This window comes from Manis javanica, chromosome 4 (genome assembly GCF_040802235.1).
Source record: "Manis javanica isolate MJ-LG chromosome 4, MJ_LKY, whole genome shotgun sequence".
Lineage (NCBI taxonomy): Eukaryota > Metazoa > Chordata > Mammalia > Pholidota > Manidae > Manis > Manis javanica.
The window spans coordinates 138,263,051-138,282,655 of record NC_133159.1 but is presented as its reverse complement, the minus strand read 5'-3'; the positions used below and the strand labels follow the sequence as shown (position 1 = coordinate 138,282,655).

The following is a 19,605-nucleotide window of genomic DNA, read 5'->3' as shown; positions in this document are numbered from 1 at the left end:
GGCGTTGCTTCTAACATTTTGAGAGGCCACGTCTCCCAGTAACGATCCTGACGCCTCACAGCACCTACAGAAAATATTTTCTTCATTTAGTAGGATATTCCTGTGACATACAAATCATTCTCTTTGGTAGAGGCCGGTCTTGTCTGAGAGCGGCAGCCCCAACTCCTCGACTGCCCCCAGTCCTCTTAAGGGCTTTGCTGGGTGGGATTCGGCCTGGGTAGCTTGGGACACGTGGTGACTGGGGAGCAGAGTATGCGATCCCCGCTCCGGGAGTCCCGCTAACGGGAAGCGACCGGATCAGCCCCCGGCAGGCCCCTTCCTGTGAAGTTAGAGACTCGATGATAGGTAATGGATCTTAGTTCGTTTAATAGGCCCCTTGCCCCCAGATCCTCAGAGGCCCGCCTCTCTTCAGGTGTCCCGTACCCCTCTGGGGGTGGTGACTGACGACGCTCAGACGAGAAACTGCTCCCTAAGCCGCTTTCTGGGTCCCTCTCTCCCCACAATGCACTGGGGCCAGCAGGAAGGCCGCTCCGACCCCTAATTTTCCCGCGAATTCAGTTCAAAGAGGCAGCCGGGCCCGCGATCGGCAGCGCGCACGGGCCAACCAAGCCGCGCCTCCGCGAGAAGCGCCTCCGCGTGACTGACGGGAGAATCCGCGGGCCAACGGGCTGGGCGGCCGGGCGGCGCGCGCTCCCGCCGGCCAATCAGAGCACCAGGCGGGGGAAGTGGGCGGAGCGAAGCCAGGCTAGGGTGAGCGGCCTCCTGAGCGGAGCGGGTCTCTCTGGAGGAGACACTTTTTTTTTTCCTCCCTCCTTCCCTCCTCTCCTCCTCCCTTCCCTTCCCCTCTCCTCCCCTCTCTCCTCCTTCCCCCCTCGGTCCGCCGGAGCCTGCTTGGGCGAGCGGTTGGTATTGCAGGCGCTTACTCTCCGGGGCCGCCCGGCGGGTAGCTGGCTGGGGGAGGAGGCAGGAACCGCGATGGCGCCTCAGAAGCACGGCGGTGGGGGAGGGGGCGGCTCGGGGCCCAGCGCGGGGTCCGGGGGAGGCGGCTTCGGGGGTTCGGCGGCGGTGGCGGCGGCGGCGGCGGCGGCGGCGGCAGCGGCGTCGGGCGGCAAATCCGGCGGCGGGGGCTGTGGAGGCGGCGGCAGTTACTCGGCCTCCTCCTCCTCCTCCTCCGCGGCGGCGGCGGCGGCGGCGGCGGGGGCCGCCGTGTTACCGGTGAAGAAGCCGAAAATGGAGCACGTCCAGGCTGACCACGAGCTTTTCCTCCAGGCCTTTGAGAGTGAGTATCTGAGGCTTTGAGGGCAGGAATGCCACTCTTCCAGCCTTAGGGGACACTCGTGGTAGGGCCCCCTTCCTCACCGGGAGTCGATTTGGTTTGGGAGTGGAGGGAGAAATTGAAGGGACTGGTCTCTCTTCAGGGATTACGACTCAAGGGGCCCGAAGTCTAGGGTCTTTGAAGGAGACGGAGTAGGGGGTCTGGATGAGGGGTTTGACTCTCCTGAAGATTTGCACAAGTGGTTAAGGCTGTGGAGCCCCACATTCAGAGCAAGCCTCTTTTACGTGAGATTGCAGTTGAACTGAGGATGCAGTCAGATCCCAAGACTAGTTCTTGCTTTCTTTTATGCCTTCAGTGCTACAGAAGTACAAGGGTTTCGGTTTTAGGTTTTGAGGAGCAAAATTGAGCCTGGGAAGAGATGAGTACAGTAAAATCGACCAAATTGTCATTAGCCTGAAATGCCTTCGCACTAACTTGGTGCTGCATGTTAACATGGCACCTTTTGATACTTGAAGCCTTTCAAATCTATCCACCCATTTCATGGATACATAAACCGAGACAGGTGGTGTTTAAGCATCTTCTCTTGATAACAATCTCGGGGTTCTGCCTTGTTGTACTTAATTTGATTCCAGGATGTTTTCGTATGTCAATTTCTGTTTTTAAGGTCTATTTTGAGAGCAGAACTACGACTTAATTTGGAAAGGTGGGGCAAGGTTTCTGGAAACAAACAATAGAATTTATAAAAAACATTATGACTATAAATAATCTCAACGCTTCTTTAATAAATATTATGTCCTGATTCTCTTTTTGCCTTGAATGGATGTTACAGTTCAGATCTTTAATAGCTAAATATCTTACAGAAACTTAAATAAACTCAGCTTTATGGCTGAATGCCTTTATTTACAATTTTACCATGGCATATGTTAAGGGCATGGTATCAGCTGTGCTTGGAAAGACGTATTACATTGTTTAATGCCCTTTCATTCTCTCTGATTAGTGCTTCATGAAATTCTAATTGGAATTTAATACAAGGAATTTCAGTTTTTATTGGAACGGATATTAAACCTGCTTCAGAGATTCACATTACTCTTAGTATACTTTCAAAAATCTGGAGAGGCTTTAAATTGGAAATAGGGTGGAGAACTGAAGCTCAGTGATGACGATAAACATGAATATCTCATCTCTTTTTGGTTTATTTGAAATTAAAACTAAACTGATTAAGTAGAAATTTTAAAAATTCTATGTTACGAAGACAAATCCAGAAAATTTCAGCTGTTTTGCTTCGGATGAGTCTACCTTGGAGAGGTGAACTGTCATTAAAGAGCTAGATTTGGTCACAAAACAACTTGATTCTCCTCTAATATTGATCATAGCTTCTAAGAAGTCTAAATGCTTTGATGTGTTTACTACTATAATTAGCCATATTTAGTTCATTTTGATACTGCTGTATTTAGGTCATTAAGTGGTACTATAGTATTTGTATATAAAATATCTATAACCTAAGTCCTTTTAAACAAATTAAATTTGAACTAAATTTAGTATTAAAAAGACTTTGGGAGTCTGTCATTACTTTAAAAATACTTGTTAAGGTAGTATTTACATATTGAGCTCTTTACATTGAGCAAAGTAGATAAAAACTTATGCTATAACTAGAAATAATCATTGAGAATTTTAGCTATAATTTTGTCTCAAATTTCAGTGTTGACTGATTTCATCATATCTGTATTAGGACATCTAGGAAATGGTTTTATTCTGTTTGGGCTGACAAAGGCCAATTAAAAAGTGAATATTCCACTTGGTGTTTGTCATCAATATTTCTTTTGTGGAACCCAGCTACCTCATTTTAGCTAATTGTTGGAAGGAACTGGGTTATATAAATAGTTTAAATAAGCTAAATGAGTATAACTATTCTTCAGTTCTACATACAAACTAGCTTGAAAAGTAGCTGTCTTAGAATTGCATGGCTTAAGAAGATTGTAGAGAACTTAAATTTAAAATAAACATAGATAGGAGTATTGTGAATGTATGCCATAGATTGCATGTCTTGATCTTACTGTTCATACTGATTTCTTGATGTAGCTATTCAGTACATTATTTCCCTAACAAGCAATTTATATTGATGATTACACTGGGTTGGTGTTTTTTAGACAACTTAGTAAGTAAATTTAGATAATGTTTGGATTTTGTTTCCTATACCTAGAACCAACCCAGATCTATAGATTTCTTCGAACTCGAAATCTTATAGCAGTAAGTAATCAACAAAATTCATCAGTTTTTTTCTTAGAATTTCACCTATTTAATTTTAACATTTTTAAAAACTTTTTTTTATAGCCAATATTTTTGCACAGAACTCTTACTTACATGTCTCATCGAAACTCCAGAACAAACATCAAAAGGTACATTTTACGAATCTTATTTCAAGTTGAACAAACCATGTTAAAGTTTTGTTTTAAAGTACTATTTTCAACTAAAGATTGATATGAAAATTGAGGTGAAAGAGTGGTTGAATTGGTTGTAAAGTGATTTTTAATGGAATCGTTTTTGTAAATCTGAGGTTATTACCAGTTTTTTCCCTAATAGAAATGTTTTAGTAATGAAGTAGAAGACGTGATTTTACTGACTAATGTTTTTATTCTGTGCTACTAGTAGGTATTTTCCAGTGTGGTAGAAGTTGGAGATTTAAATATTTACTAAAGGGCTCAGGGAAACAAACTATCTTTGATACATAAATTTAACAGTTAACTTTTGAATATTTCTTTTGTGTTCTAATAATAATTTGCTTCTATAATGATAGGCTCAGAAAATCTCATTTAATATCTTTTGTAGTGGTTTTACTAATGGGAAATAATTTTGAGGTCAATAGGATGAATGTCCTTCAAAATAAAAAGTCTTAATGATCTAGTCTTAAAGTAGAGTCTGGAGGTCACACAGGTTTATTTTTGCCTTGTATCATTTGGTACTTAACAGTGTGTAAATACGGAATGCTAGTTTCTTGTCCTATGTGTAAGGTTATTTATTGAGCATATCAAGTGAACAACTTTAAAGGAGAGCTTCTGTTAAGCATTTTGGTGTTACAGTCTTAGTAAAACCATTAAGTTGTCTCTACAGACTTTGAAGCAAAACTCCTTTGGAGACTCCTACTGGTTATGAGGAGTAAGCATCACGTTTTCTAAAGCCTGACATAGTTAACTTTGGAGGTACAGTTGACCCTTGAACAACACAGGTTTGAACCGTGCAGGTCCACTACACAAAATTTCTTTTTTCAGTAAATACGTTGGAAAATTTCTGGAGATGTGTGACATCTTGAAAAAACTTTTTTCTCTAGTTTAGTGGTAAGAATATAGTATATAACATAAAAAATACATGTTAATAAGCTGTTTATATTACTAGTAAGGTGTCCAGTTAACAGTAGGATATTAGTAGTTAATTGGGGAGTCTAAAGTTAAACATGGATTTTTCAAATGTGCAGGGGGTTGGCATCCCTAACCCCCACACTGCTTAAGGGTCAACTGTATAGTTAGGTGTATTTTGAAGGATTGAAGTGGTAAAACTATTTGTCTTCTGATAATCTTTCTGAATCTAGAGAGAGTGAGCATTGTGTTTAATAGGTGAAACTTGCCAAGTGCCCAAATAAGTAGGAAGAAGATTATAGATTAGGCAACAGAATTAAATCTGTCAGCTTTATGTGTCTACTCCATTATTTCATCTATGTATGTCAGGGTTGAGCAAATTTTTTCTGTAAAGGACCAGATAGTAAGTATTTTAGGCTTTATTGTCTAGGAGGTAGAACTGAGGAAATTAGGTAGGATTTAGGTACAAAATTTATACAAAGACAGAAAACAAATGTCCACAAATTTTTTCTTGATGAATCTCAAAATATAATAATTGAGTACAGTGTTCATAATGCAGGCTTACTAGCAAGAAGCATAGAATTCTTTCATTTTTATGGGGGGTACAGGGGTGGCAGATAACATTTAGCTTTATTGGGATTTAGAGTTAGTGTTCTGTATCATCAAATCAGTGGCACATGTTTATCTGTAAAACAAACAAACCATTTTTAGCTTGTGGGCTATGCAAAAACAGACAACTGGCCTGATGTGACCCATGGTCAATAGTTTGCTGACCCTGATTTATTTTATAAAAAAAGAAGAATTTGATTAAGTAGTAGTTAATTTTTCCTTTAGTAATTTTAATATGGAAGATGAGTCTAGGACATTGATTTTAATTTAAGTGATTTAAAAAAAATAAATTTGAGTCTATCCATATTTGGATTAAAAAATACATTTAAAATCCAAGTTCATTATTTTCCTATCGTGTTTATTAGACTATTTAACTGTTCCTGTTGTTTACTAATGGGTAGAGGCAATTTTAGAAGTTCGATAGTAGAAACTAATTTTCTTAATTTATTGCCATTTAGGTAAGAAATTGCCTTTGGGGGAATTTTGAAGCAGTCTGCCAGCCAAGAAACACATAAATCCCACATAGTTTATTTCCATACAAAATTCATTAGGAATCACTTAATTCTTTTGTTACATGTCTCACCCTATCTAAGACATTAAGATTAATTTTTAACAAATTTTACCACAATTTATATCTTAATGCTGTCCTTTTCAAAGTAGTTCGTGACTTTGGAAGGTGGTGAATTTAGTCCAGTGATTGTAGTCTTTGTTCAAAATGTTTTTGGGACACCTTTCACCAAATTGCTTTTAGCACTATCCCCCTGCTTATTTAAAGTGTTTCTGGAACTCATTTTTTCACTATTACAACAACATAATATCCATTGTTGGAATAAACATATCACTTCCTTTGAAATTCATCACTCAACTGTAATGTTCTGGTAGATTTGCTAAACTTATCTTGTACTCCAGTTTCACTTCATAGAGGTATTCAAATTCTGTAGGCTAACACTGCACTGACACAGTGGAAATAATGGTGAGAAGGGCATCTTTTATTGACTCCATTTTATGAGGTTGCATGTAAGCTGTTTCCTGGATCCTCCCAAAATTTCCTGAAATTTCTTGAATTTTAAAAATACCCTCCTTTTTGATGATATTTTGATAACTGTTTCCCTTGTTAAATCTGAACAATGTAGCAGTACCTTTCTAAAGAACAGAAATGCTTGGTGTTGGGGGGTGGGACTGCTCTTGTATAGTTGCTTATGCGGTTTGTTTTTCCTAAGGAAGGCTGGGTTGCCTTTATGATCTTACCTATTTCAAGTAGTTAATATTCAATTCTCCTATGCGCTTCTCCTATGCCACAACTCCATGTTGGAAGAGGTGAACCTTGTGACTTACAGTCTTAACTTTTCTTCCTACAGATAGGATTTCTTCTTAATCATTACATAAAGAGAAACATTATTCTTAAAAGTTTCCAGTAACTTTACAAACCTCCTCAGTAATACATTTCAGTATTTATACTGAAAAGTTCTTTGTAATTTGCATAAAAGAATGCTACATTTTTCTTCTTTATTCTCTTATTTGTGGAGATTGAAAATGTGTTGCCATCCTTCATAAAGCACTTCTTACTATGCTCTATTGGATGAAACTTAAATATTGAAATTTTCAGTAACTCTAAAGGTAAAGAGAGAAGCTTTTTTAAAAAGATCTTTTGTTAATGAAGGCTATTTATCACCTGAGATGTAGATTGTATCAATCCTGCTCTTCCTGTCAGAATTTTAACTGCAATATATTTACACTGGCATTTCTCACTGATAATTTTCATTACAGTAGTTGAATACAAAGCTGTTTTTGAGGAATTAGCATATTAGTAACTTCCATTTGAACTCGAGCTTTACAAAGTAATGTGGAATATATTAAGCTTTTCAAGTCCTAAATTTGAAGAGAATATATGAATATAAAGAGAAATACTTGTTTCCAACTAACATGTGGGTCTAGATTTTTAGCCTCCATTTCTAGGACGTATATAGTAGACCATCTTAAGAACAGTGGTGAGGCTTGTTTAGAATTCATTCATTCTTGAATTGCTTGGTGGGAGTTACCCTTAATTTAAGTTTCTATCTTGTGAAAAAATTAACTTTTTATTTTTTCAACTTGTCAAGTTAAAAGCTTATAATTTTATGATTTGAGGATATATCCTTTGAACTTCAGAATTTTTTCATGATGATGACAACCATCTCTTTAATATGACCTGTTATTTAACTTTAGCCATTGCTAATCTTTGAGGCTATGTTTTATTAATATAGAATATCCATTTCTATGGGATAGCACTAACATTTTTTTGTCAGGTACTTAACAAAAGTGTGAATGTCTCAAAATACACCTAATTTGCATTTCTTTGGCTCAGTCCAACAGATGCTTTAATACCTACCAAATATAAGGTACTGTGCCAAGTACTATGTGGCTTTCCTTGGAGAAAAGAAATGTCTGCCCTTCAGGAGCTTATAATATAGTAGGAGAAATAAAGTATTTATGCAAGCTTCACATTTAGGAGATTCAGTGTCAAAGTAGATATAAACCAAATGCTGTAGGTAAGGAGGAATCACTCTGGTATGCAAATAATTACAAAAGGTTTCATGGAAAAGTTAGCATTTGAGATGAGACTTGAAGGCTTATCTGCTGTATTATAACATACACTGTCTCAATAGTATTCATTGTTATGACTGACCGCCCATAATTTATCCTACTAAAAATAATCAAAATCAGATTTCTAACTTGTCTATTATAGTGACAATAAAGTATAATCTGTTTGTTTTTCCCAGTTGAGAAGTGATTATTTTGTTTATCTGTTTCTTCCAGGAAAACATTTAAAGTTGATGATATGTTATCAAAAGTAGAGAAAATGAAAGGAGAGCAAGAATCTCATAGGTAAGATAACCTATCAGTTTATGTTAAGTGACATACATACTTGAGGAAAGAGGAAAAATTACAGTGGTCATTTCTCTAGTGATCATCTCAATATTGTAAGAAGTTAGAAGGAACCTTAGAGATCAATTGGTCCAAACTCATACACAAATCAGGAGTTAGTTCGTGTGTTACATCTGTGGCAGAGAATCTTTAAGCCTCGTCTTGTATACCTGCAATTCTGGGAACTCACTGTTTTCTAATAAGGCAGTTGTGTTCATTATTGTTTATCTCTGTTACCAATTTCTTGAATTTTGAATCAAAGTTTCTGTAACATCAGCAGTTGGTATTAATCCTCCTACCTCATCTAAGGAGGGAAGGAAACTTGTATTTATGGTATACTTACTATATGCTAGATCCTGTGCCAGGTGCTTTATATCACATCTTTTCTAAATAATTGTCTTCAAATCTGAGAGAAGTTCTCTTTTTTTCCATCTTGTCCTGCCCCTTATTTACAATTTTCAGGCAAAATATCCCTATCCTTGTTTTATGTTTGAAAGATGTTTACGTATGATAGTTTTAGAAACTTAACCCTTTGGGCAGTATCTACTTACTCTGTATTTTCAAATATGATACCCAGAACTAAACCCTAACTGTTCTGATTAGCCTAATATCTGCCTAGGTTAAATAGTATACTTCCATTCCTAGAAAGCAGGCTTCGATTTATTCTTTTGTATATAAATTGAAGAAAGTTGAATACTATTCTAAAGAAAAACAGTAAGTTGAGCTACTTTTAGGGACTAATTCCATTGACTACTTTTAAGAAGAATATAAAAATCAACTAAATATTTTTTAATGAAGTTGTAATAATTATTACAATGGATTTTTCTTTTTCTCTTAGAGTTTTAAATCATAGGTTACCAATTTAGATGAGATATGTCTGACTTAATGATACCTCATTTATGGTTTCTGATTTTAGTGACTGCTATGTTATTTTTGCAGTTGTTTGTATTTAAGTTTGGCTTTTTAATTAGATTATTTTGTTATTTGAATTGTAGAATCAAGTTTTTTATTTTGTATCTTGCAATTTTATAGGACTGAATGTAATTGATATTCCATATCTAGGCAATCCTGATTTGTAATAAAGCTTTGACAGTCTAGTCTAGAAGCTGAGATCCCAAGTCTTTACCTAATGTATTGCTGCCCAGGGAGTACCTTATAGTATAAAATTGAGAATATTCCCAGGGCATGTACACTTTGTTCTTTGCTTAAATTTCTTTTCCACGTCCTTATCTGGTTACCTACCGTGGAGAGAGCTCTTGGGACTCCCCCCTACCCCCAGGGCCTTTTATACTAAAATATAAGCTGTAGTCAGAGCTGAATCTGACTCCTCCCTACTTCTCTCCTGAACATCTTAGTAGCTTGCCCTCTAGGTCTTTCAGGGTTCATGTAAAAAGGAAGAATGTGAACCAAGACAAAAATTTGACCCTTTTTTTCATCTTCCCCATCAAAGTTCTACCTTCATCACTGCTAAACCCTCCTACTGTCTCTGGGCTTTGATAAATACTACAGAGATTCCTTTAGAATATGTGTTGTGATGGAGATACGATTATACTGGTCCATTCTCTCTGAATAATCACTTACCCAATAATTTTGTTCCTTTGACCCGGTGGGTTCAACAGCTAGTCCAGGTCTGTAACAGGGGTGTTGGTAACCAACTCAGAGAAATACCAGAGGGTTGTATAGAATTTCTGCTTGTAATTTTGTAAAACAACTTTTTTGACCTTCAGGATACAGCTAGAATCAGTTGAGTTGGTCATTTCGACCATAGTTTTTTTTTTAGACCTAACTGTGTTGGAGCTGACCATGCTTAATACCCAATAAAGCACTTTAGGCCCAGAAGGTGCTGAGTTACTATGCTAAGTGCTTCAAACCCTTCCCACCCCTCCCCACAAGATCTTTATGAATGTCTTAGTGTTGCTCCCAGAATCCCTAAAATGAATTAGGAAATTGTTTCATTTTAAGTTTGCCCCCAAGGCCTTATTAAATTGCTTCACTGTATTTCTCATCTCAAATTAGGCATAATCCTGTTAATGTATTATACCTTTCACATAGGATTGTAAGAAGTTCCCCATATACTGGTAATGCCAGTACTATAAAACTGCTTGTAAAATCTGTGGTCAGATTCTCTTCCGAGAGCACAAAATAAATCTTTGTTGTTCCATGATATTAATTTGTAGAAGTTAAAATCTTGAATTGTGTACAAAAAAGTATCCCTCTTCCATCTATCTTTTTATTCTGTACCATCTCAGACATAAACATCTTACTCAGTTTAATTGGATCCTGGATCTGTTCAACAACTGTTGTCTGAAGTGTTCCACTGGAACTCATGTTCTTTTAGCACTTCCAAAGTTGTACTATCTCCACTTCCAAACCCAGTGTATTTCATTCTTCAAGTTCAAGGAGAATATGAAGATACACAAAAATACTGTAGTTATTATAGCCCAAAAGTTAGAACAATCAAATACCTGACCTATTTGTGACATTTGTAGTGACTTACAAGCCAAACCAAATTCTAGGCATTACCCGTGCAAAATGAAGTTGATATTAAGGATCTTCTATGTATTTTATATCCTAGATCTTCAGTTGTCCTACTAGTCACAGGTAACAGCAGAAACTTATTAGGGGAAGGAGCTGATAAAAAAAAAAAAAGATATTTTGTGATTTTTACTTTAAGGTGCCAGTCAGTTCCTAACAGTAGATCAGAATTGTTGTTTGTAACCTTAAAAATCAAAAAAGCCTACTGTCGATGAAAATTGTTTCTTTTCTTAAAGAATGTCTTCTGAAATCATACAATAATTGTGACAAATTCTAGGAATTCATAGTGACTGCACCTCTAGTCTCCCAAGTTTTCCCTGATGTTTCTCTTTGCTTTTTTGGTGACTGTGTATATATAAAACATACTTATTTTCTTTTTAGAGTTTCTGATATAATGCCTTATATCCTGTCCTCTCCAGCTTTTGTTTCTGGCACTCCAGTTTATTATGAGTTTGAATTTATTTTGGGTTTTGACCAAGCGCAGTAGCTTATTGGATAAATCTTTGGTCTTTTCTGCAGTTTTCCATCCTAGCAGAGTCCCAGGGGTCTTGTGCTATTAATCCTACAAATTTTGGAATTCTCTAGTCAGAACTTCTGACTTCTAAATGCAGCTGCACTGGCCAAAAGGTAGCATGAAAAAATTTCCAAATTGGAGTTGCTTCCAAAAAGTGTTGCCTGAGGCCAAATGAGGAGCAAAATGTCTCCTCTTTCTTCCCCTCATCATCTTCCATACCAGTTCCACTGTTAGTAGCTGAAGAAATCTCAAAAGATACCTGAACTAGAATTTTTACTAGGGATATTTTCAAACTTGTGTGTTTAGTAGGTTGATAAGGTAAAGTGCCTTTCATTTTCATCACTTTTTGGTGTTGCAACCCAAGCTTTTGAATTAGTAATCTTCATTACTATAATAAGAATTGAATCTGTTTTTTTCTGTCGTTCCCATTTTCTTAGTACCATTTCCCAGATACTAAATTAAGTCTTCAGGGATATAATAGTGAGCAGAACAGATGAAAACCATCCCTTTATGGAGCTTATTAGCATTTATGGGAAAAAGAAATAATTGTATAATACATATAATTACAAAAATAGATGCTGGGAAAGAAAAGTATAGGGAAACTTAAGTATAAAAAAACAGGAGAACCAGCTCTTGTTTGAGATTTTGCATATGGGAATAGTGATGGTCAGGGAGGGCTTCCCTGAAGAAATGAGCTGAGGTCTGAAAAATGAATATAGCAGTAAAATAAGAAAAGAGGGTGAGTAAATTGGTGGTTATAAGGGGAGTATTATACATATGTCATTTGAGGCCAGAGTAGCTGACTAGAGACAGGGGAGAGTGGCATTAGATAAGGCTGGAGCAGATGGCCATGGCTGGATAATGCAGAGCCTTTCAGGGTGTTTAAGGACCTTGGTCTTTATCCTAAGAAAGCCACAAGTTATTTTTAAATAGGTAGATATATTGCATTGGTGATGTTTCCTTACCCTCCCTTTTATAGATTCAGCCGCATTTTTAAAACAGACTGCTGTTTAAGTTGATAGTATATCTTTTCCACATAAATGAGATCTGATATCTATCTTCCTCCCCTTGTCTTTTAACAATCCTGTCTTGACTGTTAAGTTTGGAAGTCATTTTCAAGTCAATACCTTTTCATGCTTGAGATTCAGTTGTTCCTTTTTCAGAACCTGGGCCATAAATTTCTTTTTACTTACCTACTCCTGAAGTTACATTATCAGTTGCCAGTGAGCATCTGATTCTTAAAATCTAAGTGTTTAACAACAAATTTTTTAAATGCTTCTTGTATAATTTTTGGATTAACAATGATTCCCTAATGTTTTGTTTGTAATACTTCAGGAAGATGATTCTTATATGTAATGTATCCCTCTTCTCATTCAGCTCTTATCTTCTCACTACAAAGTGTTCCTGTCCTTGTGTCTGAACCTCCAAAGAGGCACTGGAGTCCAGCATGGGCTTGATGTAGTCACCAACCACATCCTTAGCTTTATATATCGTAACATAAAACGTGTAAGAGAGGTTGGGTAGCTAATGGTATAGATGCCAAATAGTTTATCATTAAACTTACCCTCTTTTAAGGTAAGAAGCTCTGTAACTCCAGAAATGAAGCCTTATACCTGCTGCTATCAGATTAATATGTACAAATTAAAAGTACTAATTTTAGTCTTTTTGCATAAAAACTTTTGTCCTTCAGTGGGATCTGACTGTTGTTAAAATTTGAGTTTCCTATGTGAATGAATCTCATCTCAAAATCTAATCCCTTGTAAATTTAAATTTACTTAACCTCATTCTGCAGGCTGCTTTAAAAATACCAGATATTTGTGCTTGAAGTCTTATCCCAATATTTCAGATTCCCTGTGTCGTTTACTACTGGCTTATTGCTTGCTTCCTCAGAAGATACAGATAGGGAACACATGACAAAGATGAACCAAATCCTTAGCTGGTTATCTTACCCTGATTGTCTAAGCTAGATCCTTTGCACACTAAAACCAAATAGGCCTGACCGATCCTACATCTTTCTTCTCCTTTTCTTTTTATACAGCTTAACCAATTAAGACATGAATATAGTAGCCACAAGAGAGGGAAGAGGGTATATCAGGAAGTGAAAGAAAACTGCCCTTTTTTACTTGGATGAAGCCACTATGCCTAATTGTTAACATTTTATTCTAGGTACATAGTGTTTACTTTTGGGAGGGGAAGAAGGAGAGGAAATTGTGCATAGCAAATCACATCCCCAAAGTTATTTTTTAAATTGGTTAATTGAAATTTGGAATTATTTTTTCAAAAAAACTTGTACCATTTAAAACTGTCTCAGACCATCTGTGTTGAAGGACCTTTTTTTTACTCTTTATTTCCAGTCTTTTGTAGAAATGGATGGACACTTTTGTAAATACACTGATCACATGCTTAGATTTAGTTCTGGCAGTGTTAACCATCTTTAAAGGGTTTTAAAGTCTTGCTCTCAATTTCTTACTTTGTAATGGAATGGTTAGCAGTTTCCAGAGCACATTTTGACACTAAAGTATTTCCTAGGATAGGAAACATCTTAACAAAAGATGTCTCTACATTTTCAAAGTTGGAACCTAGAATCACATTTCTCATAAAAATAATTTAAATAATATTGTAAATACTACAATGTAATGGGTTATGATCCCTGACCTTAAAAATAGTATTGCTCTAGGAGGACATCATTATCCTAATGAAAAGCTTTTGTTGAATGCCTTTCTGTAAGACACTGCTAGGTACTAGAAACACTGATATAATTTTAAAAATTGCTGATAGAATACATGTGTGAAAAAACAGTGAAAAGGTGATAAATACAAGTGCCTATGAAGGAAATTAAGCTCTGAACATTATGCTCTGGGGTGATTGGGAATGGGGTCTTTGGAAGAGGGAGGAGAGTACTTTGATGGAGACTTTATTATTTTACGCAAGCCTTACAATCTTGAGAGAGATCATTTCCTCATTTTATATATATCAAGTCACAGCTAATAACTGAAGCCAGTATTCAAACTTGGATTTTCTGTCTCTATTTTATCATTGTATATTATTTTCCTGTGTAAGGCTTTAGTGGAGATAAAAGAAATGGCAGCCATTTCGTAGACAGCAGTTAGGCAAAAGATTTGGCAGTTGGGGACTCAGAAAATTTGGAGAAAGGAATGATGCATACAAATGGTGTTTTAAGAATAAATTAACCTGGCCTTAATATATAGGTTATATATAGGCAATTAAGAATAGGATAGATTGGTTGTAATGAATGGATTATCTTCTAACATGTAGAAATTACAGAATATTACCCATTACTATGTTTTGGAGTTTGCTAATTCTTTGGCAAGGTGACATTTATGGAACAATTTTTATAGGAAAATGCTAGTTATCTTTTAGTAAAACAGCATGTAGATTTTTTAGATGGCAGACATAATTTTTAAAAATCAAATTTGGATATAATTAACATTTAATGAAAAAATACACCCACCTTAAGTATATACTTTGAGTTTTGACAAATGTATGCACTTGTACAACTGTGATCACAATCAAGATATAGCACATTTCCATCACACTGAAAAAAATTTCTTTGGGTCCTTTTATAGTTGGTCTCTTTAATGTACTTTAGTATGGTTTACGTGCAAATTCACTCTTTGATATATAGTTCTGAATTTTGACAAATGCAAACCATTAGTGTATGCATATCTCTACAGTCAAGATAAAGGTCCCTAAATTTCCCTCATGCACCTTTTATAGTCAGCCCTCCCCCTCCCTACTCCAGATGTGTTTTTAAACTGTAAATGATTCATGTCAGAAAGTTAACAATATACATAAATTACCTATTTTTCAAGAGTCCCATCGTATGCCATTTTAATTTTGTTGATACTTAAATTGTTATTCTCTGTTTCTCCCCTCGTATATTTATGCTTTCTAACTCTTAGACCCTAAAACTTCTGCTTTTCTGTATTTTGTCCTGTACTGATACCTAGCATACTTTATATGTTCTAGAAATTAGAAATGCCCTGTAAGACCCCTACCCTGTAGTTTTTTAGCATACAGTTTTGTGTACCACACTATGAAGATAGAGGCATCCTAACATCTTCTGTTGAAGTATCTCATTTGCCTCTTACCTCTCTAAGAAAAAAGAGACCTGGGCAAAGTTACAAAGTAATCTCTTCATAATATGTCCTCATTTCCAACCATTACTTCTTAATATTCTCTTGCCTCAGTGTTTTTATATAACTCTTCCCCTCTGATTATAAGAATGCCTACATTGAGACCATTATTTAAAAAAAAATAAAAATATACCCTTTATTGATTTCTTACTGCCCTTTAACTACTATGTACTTTCATTCTCTACATGAGTAAAATGTCTCAAGTAAGGGATCCATACTGCTTCCCTTTTCTCAACATCTGTTCTCTATAGCCCTTTATATGTGATTCTGTATCACATGACAGAAACTATGTTCTGTAAAATTATTAATGGCTCCAGATCAACAAATAAATTGTTCTCTTTTGCAGTTTAAAGATAACTACAAAAGCCGGTTGATGTTTCTGTTTATTATGTCCCATCTTAATAGTTTTCCTGTTAATAGATATTTTTCAAAACAGAAGGATCACTATAGTTTATGCTTCCTTTTCCTTTTACATTGTTTTTAAAAATGAAAATGGCATGTTGAATCAGTTGTATATTTTCTACTCCAAATTGCAGTAAGAAGTATTGGTTCTGTATCATTTATTAGGAAAATGAATTTCCATACCTTTAAAAATCTATACACTTTTATGGATTCAGCTACCCTTACCAGAAGGGAAACCTGTCCCCATTTTATAGGTAGAACACTAAAGCATAGTAAAAATTATCTTGCCCCTCATTTTGTGGTCTGTTTTTTTACCTTATTCCTTTGGTGTTTTAATTTTTTTGTATTGTGTATTCTTTTTTTTTCTTTTATGCACTTAATTGGTAAAGTGTGGGGTCATGGGCTCTTTTTCTTAAATAGAGTTAAGAATAAGGTGATGTATTTATGTATTTATAAATTAGCTGAACTAGCCTTGTTTCAATGTTATATTTTAAAGTGTAAGCTATTTTTATTATAGGATGTTAAAGTGATAAAAAATGCTTTGTTTGTTTTGTTTAGTTTGTCAGCTCATCTGCAGCTTACATTTACTGGTTTCTTCCACAAAAATGGTATGTATTTTAAACATTGGTATTCTAATAACAAAACACCTTTGTGAATGTCAAAAAAAATTTTTGTGTGTGTAAATTTATAAAATTATTTAGTGGAAAAGATGTTGACTCTGAACATTTCATTTCTCTTTAGTTTACTACAACAATTCCATTCATTGCTTTATGATGAGAAGTGGAGGATGTAACTTGCAACTCTTTAAAGTAGTGGTTCTGAAATCTTAGTGTGGGTAGAAACATTTAGTGTGGGTTTAAAATACATATACCTGGATCCTACAAAGAGGATCTAGTAGGGTTTTGATGGAGCTTAGGAGTCTGCATTTTAATAAATCAACAAGATGATTTAGGAGGTTGTCTTAGGAACAAATTTCAGGAAACTCTGCCTTAAAAGCTTTTAGGTAGACCTTATATACATAAGATCTTGTTCAGAGCCTGGTTTCCTTATTGCTTTCTTGCTATCCATTTAAGTTTTAAGTGGATTTTTGAATTGTTAAATTAATCCATGCTGGGCATGATTGTTCTTGAAGGTAAATGTTAGCTTCACCTGGCTTATACCTAAATGGACAAAATTCCAGTACTTATTTCTAAACTTTAAGAGTACTTTAAAATTTTCTAAGAGTACTTTTAGGGCTCTGTTGCTAAAAAAAAAAATACTGTATAACATCTTACCCAACTCAAACCCATCACCTTCCCAGAGATCAGAGGTAAAAAATAATGGGAAAATCTGTTGTAAAGTTAAATATATTTTGACATTTTTCATTTCCGGTGTCTTTTGAGCTTTAAATTACAAAGACTAATGAAATTTTTAATTAATTTACTTAGAACCTGTAAGAAGTGAAGAGTCTCCTGAGTAGAGGATTCTTTCTGCATAAAAGAGTATGCAGTTGATGTTTTGCATCATATTCTTTAAAAAATAATAAAACAACTGAAACAACCTCTATCAGTGGGATATATCAATATGATTTTATACAAAGAAAAGTACACAGTTTTAAGTGTTACTTCATTAAAAGGTGAAAGCAGGCTGGGTAGTTTCACCTGGTTTCAAAATTGATAAAAGGCCTTCGGTTTGTCCATCTTAAATTTGTGTGTATATCCTCTGTCATACAGTGGAATAAAACCTATTCTATGAGAAACATGGCAAGCTGGTCATCCTTGGTATTGTTTAGTAAAAAACAAAGTTTAATAAACAAAGTGCTTATATTAGAACAGTGTGGTAACTAGTCAGATTTTTAAGTAAGAAATTAGAGCTCTGGTACTGTTTTAGGAGCTCGGTGGAACTTCGAGTTTTTGCCTTATGTCTGGCCCATTCTTTAATATAGAAGTAATCTGAGTAGTAGTTTTATATCCTTTTTTCCTAAATCATTAAAAACATCTTGTAGAGCTCTAATTTCTAATCATTCATCATATTTGGTTTTCTGTGGTACTTCTAAAGTACATGTACTTTAATATTTTTATAGCTTATAACTTGAATGTTATAGGTTTGTTATAGCCCTTTGTTCACAGGGACTTACATAAAAACAAATTATCCATCACTGATATTAGTGATGGATATTAATTGAATATTAATCAGTTAATATATTTGATTAATATCAATTCAACTGAATTACTTTTACTTGATTTATGAGTAGAAATTAATTGAGATGTAGTCTAATTAAACTTCCTATTTATATGACAAAATATGTAAAGTTCAAAAATTGCTTCAGTTCACTTGAAGTTTATTTTTTCTTGATGTTACTGAAGTAAATGGGAAAGTAAACTCTGTTGATACTTCTGTTTCCAGAAAATAATTTCCCATTATAACTTTGAATTAGTGGAAAGAAGGAAGAAGCAGATATGTTGCCTCTTGTCTATTCAAGGTATATTTGTGTCTATTTTTTTTACAAAATAATATTTTTAAGAAATCAAGATAGAAAACCAACATCAAAATCCCTAAAATCTAATTTTTTTCTTTTGTTTTTAAATGAAAACTTTTGTATAGCACTAACTACTTGAAACTGCTTAGAATGAGTACACAGAAATTATTAGGGTACTGTTTTCATGGTGAGTATTGTTGGAGAGTGTCTCTGTTATTTTGTTTTAGACACTGGATTATTTTTTGCTCTATTAAAGTGTTTTTACCCTGAATACAACTTCCAAAGGGACTGATTCAAATGTATTTTATGCACAACTCCTGCGTAAGAAGGGTGTTTCTAAGTGGAAAAAAGTATTCTGCAATATCTCAGAACAAAATTACTTTTGTATATGTTCCATGGACTCATATATTATAGTAGTTCTATATATTATTGAAACAATAATGAATGAATGATTAAATATTAAGTCTTTGTTAGTTGATAGAGAATATAGACTGTTGTTTAAATTAAAACCCCTGAACTTTGTAAAACAAGATGTTGATTCCCCTAGGTAGTAGATACCATCTTGATTTTTGCTATCCCATTTAAGCTTAAAGAAGTTCTGGGAGAAAAAGCTAAAAAATAGTGGTCTTTCTTGTGAAATGACAACATGACATGTCATATAGCTTTTATAATGTCTGATGTTTTTTGAAATCCAATTTCTTATCTATTTGATCATAAATCTTGCTCAAATCAGGTAACTTTTTAGTTTTTCTGTAAAACTAATGTGGAGTTTAACCATTTCTGTACCACTATTAATGTATTCAAAATGAAGCATGTATAATAACTAGTTCAATTTAAATGATCTTTATGTAATTTTCTAATGGTAGATTTTGGGAGCGGGAAAAAGATTTTAAGTGTTTATTAGTGTATGATTGCCTCTCCTGAACTATTTCATTTGTGTTTGCCCCAAAACTTTAAATATTTGTCAACACTTTGACTAGCAGTTTATTATATTATTTTATTATCATAAATGTTAAATATAGCAGAAGTAATCACATTTTTTATATTAATTGCCATCTTTGAAAGAAAATCACAGTATGTAGGAAGGTAATTACAGTTTTCTTGTGAAAGGTTGATTTAAATGACTATATATAAAGGCATTTAAAGAGTTGGCTACAAATTTGGTGGTGATTCTGGGGAAAAAGAATGAGTAAACTTCTGAAAAGGCTTCTTTTTAGGAAAAATTTTTAAATTCCCACACTGCTTTGGAAAATTAGTACTAATATTTCTTAAAACATATTTTAAAGTATCAATTTTCTGTTTAGATAAGCCAACACAAAATTCAGAAAATGAACAAAATTCGGTTACCCTGGAAGTCCTGCTTGTGAAAGTTTGCCACAAAAAAAGAAAGGTAACATATT

General features: G+C 35.0%; 1 protein-coding gene across 2 annotated transcripts in view; it reads left to right on the top strand.

Moving 5' to 3' along the window:
• Window positions 1–732: 732 nt before the first annotated feature.
• The window catches only part of SUZ12 (SUZ12 polycomb repressive complex 2 subunit), a 39,875-nt gene continuing 21,002 nt past the window's right edge, over window positions 733–19,605 (top strand). The window contains exons 1-6 of one of the 2 annotated variants that reach the window (XM_073235121.1): window positions 733–1,279; window positions 3,477–3,523; window positions 3,608–3,672; window positions 8,032–8,100; window positions 16,306–16,355; window positions 19,510–19,595. In XM_073235121.1, the coding sequence (XP_073091222.1) occupies window positions 976–1,279; window positions 3,477–3,523; window positions 3,608–3,672; window positions 8,032–8,100; window positions 16,306–16,355; window positions 19,510–19,595 (621 nt within the window). In that variant the 5' untranslated portion in view covers window positions 733–975. The remainder of the gene's footprint in view (window positions 1,280–3,476; window positions 3,524–3,607; window positions 3,673–8,031; window positions 8,101–16,305; window positions 16,356–19,509; window positions 19,596–19,605) is intronic. The other variant, XM_037002339.2, reaches the window with a different exon arrangement.